The sequence below is a fragment of the Protobothrops mucrosquamatus genome, unplaced genomic scaffold (genome assembly GCF_001527695.2).
Source record: "Protobothrops mucrosquamatus isolate PMUCROS unplaced genomic scaffold, P.Mucros_1.0 scaffold2923, whole genome shotgun sequence".
In the NCBI taxonomy this organism is placed as follows: Eukaryota; Metazoa; Chordata; class Lepidosauria; order Squamata; family Viperidae; genus Protobothrops; species Protobothrops mucrosquamatus.
Window position 1 is genome coordinate 15507 of NW_015388948.1, and position 7998 is coordinate 23504.

At 44.0% G+C, this 7998-nt stretch overlaps 1 protein-coding gene across 1 annotated transcript in view; it reads left to right on the forward strand.

The window, feature by feature from the left end:
* The window catches only part of LOC107296653 (peroxiredoxin-like 2A), a 14994-nt gene extending 7665 nt beyond the window's left edge, over positions 1-7329 (forward strand). Inside the window, exons 4-6 of the mRNA XM_015825998.1 lie at positions 4019-4159; positions 5672-5836; positions 6923-7329. Of these exons, the coding sequence (XP_015681484.1) occupies positions 4019-4159; positions 5672-5836; positions 6923-7033 (417 nt within the window). The 3' untranslated portion in view covers positions 7034-7329. The remainder of the gene's footprint in view (positions 1-4018; positions 4160-5671; positions 5837-6922) is intronic.
* The last annotated feature ends 669 nt before the right edge of the window (positions 7330-7998 follow it).

The window sequence follows — 7998 nt, forward strand, 5'->3', positions numbered from 1 at the left end:
TTGCCTCCAGAAGTTGTGGTTGTTCCACCACTGGAGGTTTTTAAGAAGAAATTGGTCAGCCTTTTGTCTGAAATAGGATAGGGTCTCTTGCTTGAGCAGGGGGTTGGACTAGAAGACCTCCAAGGTCCCTTCCAACTCTTATTCTGTTAAGCCTGCTTTTATTCTGTTAAGCCTACACAGAAAGCAAGGTTCTTCCAGTTATAAGCTTAGTAAGACTTACTGGAAGAGGATAGAATAAGATTACAGAAATCTCAGCTGATCTCCTGGTGTTTGAGGCAGATGGTTTCTCTCTTATTTACAATTCTTCTGTGAACTTGATTTGTTCTCCTGAACTGAGAATGGAGGAATGTTCAGTTAGTTAGGATGCAAATCTTTCTCTGGTTTCAAGCGTACCATTGCATCCTGTGTTCCTTAAACTGCCAATCCTTTGGGCAGCGAACCAAAAACGAACACAGGAGAACAAAGCTTTTAAGCATGTCTAAATCTACATTTGAAACAGGGACAACAGGCAGGAACAGGGAAATTGGACAGGAAAATAAAATAAAATGACAAAGAACAAAAGGCTTTAATCTCCAGGAGCACAAAAGGCGGAGAACAGGGGTTTGAAAATGTGGAACCCAAAAGAAGGAACTGTGCAGCTTAGCAGAGATACGGTAGCAGCTTATTAAACTGGAAACAGGCCAGCTCTCCAGCGGGATGACTGGTTTGAACTGGCTTAGCTGGAGTTACTGGTGCAGGCTCACAAAGAGAGGCAGTCCTGGATAATCCCTGGAAGAGCTGCCACAGGGAAGAGGGAATTAACGTTTTCTGCAAAGCAGCTGAAGGCAGGACAAGAAGCAACGGGTAGAACCTTGTTAAAGAGAGATACAATCTTAAAGCAAGGAAAACTTTCTTCACAGAACGACTGTAGAACAGTTTGCCTCCCAGAGTTGTGGATGTTCCATCACTGGAAGTTTTTAAAGAAGAGATTGGACAGCATTTGTCCAGGACGAAACAAGGACCTGCCTTGGGCAGGAGTTAGACTAGAAGATCTCCAAGGTCCCTTCCAGAACTAAGACAATTAAAGACCCGGAGACGAAAACATATGAAGAACGGTTGCAGGATTTGGGAATGGCCAGTCTAGAGAAAAGAAGGACTAGGGGGGGACATGATAGCAGTATTCCAGTATTTGAGGGGCTGCCACAAAGAAGAAGGCATCTAACTATTCTCCAAAGTGCCTGAAGACAGGACAAGAAACAACGGATGGAAACTAATCAAGGAGAGAAGCAACCTAGAATTAAGGAGAAACTTCTTAACAGTGAAGACAATTAACCAGTGGAACAGAAGTTGCCTTCAGAAGTTCTGGGCACTCCATCCCTGGAGGTTTTTAAGAAGAGACTGGACAGCCACTTGTCTGAAATGATATAAGTTCTCCTGCTTGAGCAGGGGGCTGGACTAGAAGACCTCCAAGGTCCCTTCCAGATTCTACTCTACTCTACTCTACTCTATTCTACTCTACTCTACTCTACTCTACTCTACTCTACTCTACTCTACTCTACTCTACTCTACTCTACTCTACTCTATTCTATTCCAGCTCTATTCTGATTCTGTCTTGTGATTCTACCGTTCAACAAAAAGTTGAGCATTAATCAGATTCCTAAGGCCAGGAATTTCTGTCACCAGGATGGGATTTGCAAATGTCTTCCTTCAAGAGCAATCTAGGTGATGCAGCCCAAACGTAGCACGATGTTGAAGCAGAATCTTACACTGAGATATCATCCCTTCGTATTTTAAGTGACTCCTGTTTGCCACATTTTTCTATGTTTTCTTACCTGTTTTCCTCTGCCTGGAAAAAATAACGCATCAGATGTGCTGTAAGCCACAAGTCTCATTCCTGCAATCTGATTTTCCTACGGGGGCGGAGGTTTATATGTTTATTGCTCTTTGTGTTTGTGTGTGTGTGTGTGTTTAAGAGCCTGAATCCCTAGAAGCAACCTGAAGCTGTTAACCCCCAAATACAAATGCTCGGTCTTAAAAAGAATTAAGGCAAGACAAGCTTAGACCAGTTTTTAGGAATATTTCCTTACATGCCCATTGCTTGCTCACGGCCCCAAGGAGATCCTAGTAGATATGGGATTTATCTGGGCAGCTGGAAAGGAAAATATCTTATGGTTTTTTTAGATTCTGCTTAGGAATTCGAAGTAAAATTCCCTTTGAGTCGTGCTGCGCTTCGGGTGAATTCACGAACGCATCGGTGTAATTTTCTGCTACTGCCTTTTCCCAAGATTTTTTTTTTAATGAACAGCCTAGTCTATAAGCCTGGAATGTTGTAGTGGTTTTGTCTTTATTTATTACACTTATACTCCAAAGGCGACTCTACAGACATTGATTAAAACGCCTTATAAAACATTAAAACAATAAAGATCTTAAAATTAAAAACGCAATTAAAACTAAGGCAGGATAGAGAGGGAGGGAGCAAAGTGCAGAAAGGACAGAGGTGGGCTATTCTCTACTCTACTAGGAGCAGACCCATTAAGAGCCGTGGTGGCGCAGTAGTTAGAATGCAGTATTGCGGGCTAACTCACTGCTCACTGCCAGGAGTTCGATCCTGACCGGCTTAAGATTGGAGCCGTGGTGGCGCAGTGGTTAGAATGCAGTATTACAGGCTAACTCACTGCTCACTGCCAGGAGTTCGATCCTGACCGGCTTAAGATTGGAGCCGTGGTGGCGCAGTGGTTAGAATGCAGTATTACAGGCTAACTCACTGCTCACTGCCAGGAGTTCGATCCTGACTGGCTTAAGATTGGAGCCGTGGTGGCGCAGTGGTTAGAATGCAGTATTACAGGCTAACTCACTGCTCACTGCCAGGAGTTCGATCCTGACCGGCTTAAGATTGGAGACGTGGTGGCGCAGTGATTAGAAAGCAGTATTGCAGGCTGACTCTGCCCACTGCCTGGAGTTCGATCCTGACCAGCTCAAGGTTGACTCAACCTTTCATCCTTGCGAGGTCGGTAAAATGAGGACCCAGATTGTTGGGGGAGATAGGCTGACTCTATAAACCACTTAAATTCATGTAATTAGAGTAAGTATTCAAATAAGCTCCTATTAATCCTAATTGCATCTTCTTTATTTATTTATTTATTTATTAATTTAATTTATATCCCGCCCTTCTCCTTCCGGACTCAGGGCGGCTAACAACCAGATAAAACACTAATCCCCAAAAACTACAAATTTAAAAACATAAGTAAAATCAAATATTAATAATTTGGTCAATTTAATTTAAAAATTGCTTTAAAACCCCATTAAAATTTTCCCCTAGGCCAGTCCTGCAAGTTGGAATAGCCATGTCTTAAGGGCGCGGCGGAAGGAAGGGAGATCAGGGATGCTAGTCGCCCTCCTGCGGTTATTTCCATTTATGGGTTACAATTTTTTTTTTTTCCAACAATTTGTCGTCCTCTTAATTGCTTAAGTTCCACCACCCAGGCAAGGAAGGTCGTAAAATGGAGCGAAATTCACTGAAAAAATGTCTCACTTAGCAACCTCTTTTTAATAGAGAGGAAGGCGGTGCTGAGAGTGGTGAGGACGGCAGAAAAGATCATTGGCAGTTCCCTCCCTCCCATCCAGGACATGGCACAGAAGCGTTGCTTGAGCAGGGTCTGCAAGATTATCTGGGACATGACACATCCTCTTCACGACCTGTTTTCCTTGTTCCCTTCTGGGAGGAGGGGGCTTCGTGGTATCCGTAGCAGAACATCCAGATTCAGCCACAGTTTCAATCCCTACAGCATCAACCTTATGAATTCTCAAGCTTCCTCCTTCCGTTGTATATTCAAGATGGACAGTATTTAATATTTATTTGCTACGTACTGTATATGTAGGGGTGTGGGTCTATACATATGTTGTACATAGTATGTTTAGGTGTGTGTCATGTATGTGTTTCACTTTGGGAGCGGGCAACAAAATTTAATTGACTGTGCCGTTGTGCCCACAGTAAAAAAATGACAATAAAGTTTATCTTAACTTATCCTTTCGTCTGTAGGAGGCCTCTGAGCTGTCCTCTCTGAAACCCCAGCTGGATCAGGTTGGGGTACCGCTTTATGCTGTTGTGAAAGAGAGTCTTGGGACGGAGGTGGCCGACTTTCAGCCCTATTTCAAGGGGGAAATATTTCTGGATGAAAAGGTAGGTGGGATTTTTTGAAATGGATCTGTTCTGTCCTAGCCGACGTGAGTCCTTGTTAAACTCACAAGGAGAAACCCCTCTTCCAACAAGCAGGCTGGTACCGCAGGAAAAAACCGATCCCCCTTTTATTGTTATTCACAGACCTGCAAAATGTCCAAAGGCAAAGGCAAACAAAAGACAATTTGATGAAACTTGATTTCTTCCAAATGGAAAATTGTCCAAAGGCAAAAGCAAACAAAACACGATTCAGTGAAACTTGATTCCTTAACACAAATGGTTGCCTTCAGCAACCAGCACCTCTCATACCTTCCCTTTTATTATGCAGCCCCAAAGGCGTAGCTTCTTAATGCCTTCTCCTTTGTCTTTGGAGCCGCCCCATTGCATTCCTCTGTCCTACTCTCGTTGCCTGTCGGCGTTTGGGAGCATCTATGATGTCTTCCAGCTGTGAGTCCTCCCAGCCTCCCAGCACAGCTGTGTCTCAGCCTGAGCACTAGTGGAGGGGCCAGGCTCCTCGTCGGATTGTAAGTCTTGGAGCTCATCAGAACCTTCCTCTGACTCTGGTGTCACTCCAGGCCCTTCCTCCCCCTCCTCTGATTCCCCAGACTCAGCTGCCAGATCCACTGGCTGACGAGGAATCACAACATGGATTAAGGAGGAGGAGATGACCCATTGAAGCATAAAATTATCCTTGCTTGCGCTGTTTGGGGGGAGATGGGCTAAAACCTACGTTGTTCAGTTCATTTGTTCCCCTGGCAAATGCTGGTCTTTGGGAATAAGGTTTTTCTGTATGCTTGGAAAAGGCCTCCCTATGGCGTGAATTAAAACGTTGAGGTTTTTTGCAGTTCTGGGTGACAATATTCTCCAAAGCACCAGAGGGCAGGACGAGAAACAAGTGTTGGAAACTAATCAAAGAGAGAGAAGCAACCTGGAATGAAGGAGAAACTTCCTAACAGCGAGGACAATTAACCAGTGGAACAGCTTGCCACCAGGAATCGTGGGCGCTCCATCACTGGAGATTTTTAAGAAGTGGCTAGACAGTCACCTGTCTGAAATGGTATATGTTCTCCTGCTTGAGCAGGGGGCTGGACTAGAAGACCTCCAAGGTCCCTTCCAGCTTCTATTCTATTCTAATCTTTGAGCTATCTAATTTAGGAAAGGAAATGGTGCAAAGATGGAAAAGAAGGGAGCAGATGGTTAAATACTCAGCCCTTATTCCTTGACTAATTATTTTTAAATTTGTCTGCCGCGCATCTTGGCTAGAGGAGACCAGACGGCTTACATCCAAATCAAAGCAGCAAGATAAAACATAAAAACAATAAACATCAACGTGAAAATTGACTTAAAGATGTGGTTCGAACCCGTTTCTTTCTTTCTTTCTTTTTCTTCTTCTCCAAGATCAGCCATTCTTGGCTTAATGTGATCGTGTTCAGTGGATCTTCCCTAAGGTGGAGACTCCCGGTCTGGTTTTTACCGCTGAGTTCCTCTCATCCCATTTTTTTTTTTGTTCCCCAGAGGAAATTCTACGGCCCTCAAAAAAGAAAGATGCTGTTTCTGGCCATTTTCCGCTGGAACGTCTGGAGGAACTTCTGGCGTGCTTGGAGGAGCGGCTACACCGGCAACTTGGATGGAGAAGGCGTGATCCTGGGAGGGGTGTTCGTCATCGGCCCAGGGAGACAGGTAGAGAGCGGACAGGTGTGGCTGGGAAAGGCAGGTGTTACTAGGTCTTCTGTCGCTGTGGTCTGGGAGTCTCAGTTCTCTGCAGCTTTCAGCCCATGAAAGCAATTGGCTTTCTCTTCCAGACTGAAGGATTTCTCTTTCTCTCTCCCTCCCCCTTTCTCTCTCTTCCTCTCTCTCTCTCTCTCTTTCTTCTCTTTTTCTCTTTCTATATTTCCCTCTTGCTCTCCTTCTCTTCCTCTCTCATTCTCTTTCCTTCTCTATCTCCCTCTTTCCTTCTCTTTCTTTATTTCCCTCTTTCTCTCTCCTCTTTCTGTCTCCCTCTCTCTTCTTCTATTTCTCTCCCTTCTCTCCTTCTCTCTCCCTCATTCTTTCTGTCTCCTCTTTCTCTTTCCTTCTCTCTCTTTCTCTCTCTCTCCTCTTTCTGTCTCCCTCTCTCTTCTTCTATTTCTCTCCTTCTCTCTCTCCTTCTCTTTCTCTGTCTCCTCTTTCTCTTTCCTTCTCTCTTTCTCTCTCCTTTTCCTCTCTCTCTCTCTCTTTCTGCTTCTCTTTCTGTCTCTCCTTCTTGCTTTTCTCCCTCTCTTTGTCTCCCTCTTGCTATCTTTCACTTTTTCTCCTTCTCTTTCTCTCTCTCTCTCCCTCTCTTTCTCTGTCTCCCTCTTGCTATCTTTCTTTTTTCTCCTCTTTCTCTCTCTCCCTCTGCCTCTCTCTTGTTCTCTATCTCCTTCCCCCTTTCTTGCTCTCTATCTCTATCTCTGTCTGTCTCCCTCTCTCTCTCTCTTTCTCTCTCTCTCTCTCTTTTCACTTCTTTTAGATGTTATTTTGGAGATACAATCCTGTTTCTTGTGTCGCAGAACCTTATGAATGAGGAACCTCTGAAACCGGGATTCCTGTTTCATTTTGTAAAATTGAACATGGAGAACTGGAAGTTGATAATATTGATGATTTAAATTTTTTGAACATCTTGGTATAAAATTCTTCCTAAGCCCAGAAGGGGGGAGAACTAGGTAAATTGTGGAGAATGTTAAAAGTTTTCTGATTGTAGTTTTTGGAGACAACCCTGTTCCTGAGCGCTTGTTTCTTTTTTAGGGGCTTCTCCTGGAACACCGTGAGAAGGAATTTGGAGACAAAGTTAGCCGGGATGCTGTCCTTGACGCTGTTAAGAAGATCAAAGTGCAACCTTCAGACCGTGGAGAATAGAGCCCCCTTCCTTTTTTGTTGCAAATGCTAAACGTTGCCACGCAAACGTGGGTCTCAGTCTCTGCCAGGTTCTCAATTTCTCCCCAATAACCTCCACCTTCCTCATAGCTCTTTCTGTCCGTTCTTCAGATACCACCGATTCCTTCTGTCTTTGTCCTGCTGGGTTAATGAAAGGCCAGATCTGAAATTTTTAAGATCTGACCAAGATCCTTTCCAGTTGGAACGAAACATTCAGGTGTATCGGGGTGTCAAGAGGATGATGGAAAGCTTAATAAACATTGTTTTGAAAGTTCAAATGCGGTGGCTTTTTGTCGTGATTTTGAAAACCCAAGTTTGCTAACCTGGTACTTTCCATGTCTCCAATGAGGTCTATTTACAGGCGGCTGTTACGTAGAAGCTGGGTTGACAAGATCAGAAATGAGGAGGTGATAAGCTGCCTGGGAAAGCCAAGGGAAATCATCAAAACAATTAAAAAACGAAAATTAGAATATTTCAGACAGGTGATGCGACACCCAGAAAAATTACGGCATACTCCATTTAATCCTCCAGGGAAAGATTGAAGGCCAACGAGGTCCAGGCAGAAGAAGAACATCTTGGCTTAAAAATCTAAGGGACTGGTTTGGACAAAACTCAGCAGCACTTTTTCATGTGGCTGCTGATAAAAACAGGATCGCCAACTTGATCGCCAACGTCCGATAACGGATATGGCACAAGAAGAAGAAGAAAATGAGGTCTAGTTTGGCTGGATAATTTCCGCCCTGAAGGTCAAACTAGACATCATCTTAAAAAATGGTAAGCAGCCACCACCTTGGAAGTAGTTTCAGAATCTCCTGCCTTTTTGATGATAATAACCACATACGGACATACCTTACTGGAGCATCACTTGGACTCAGCAGAACTAAAGTAGGAATGTTCCTATAATGTAACGATCAAGGTGTTGAGTGGTGACTGGGTACTCTTACCCT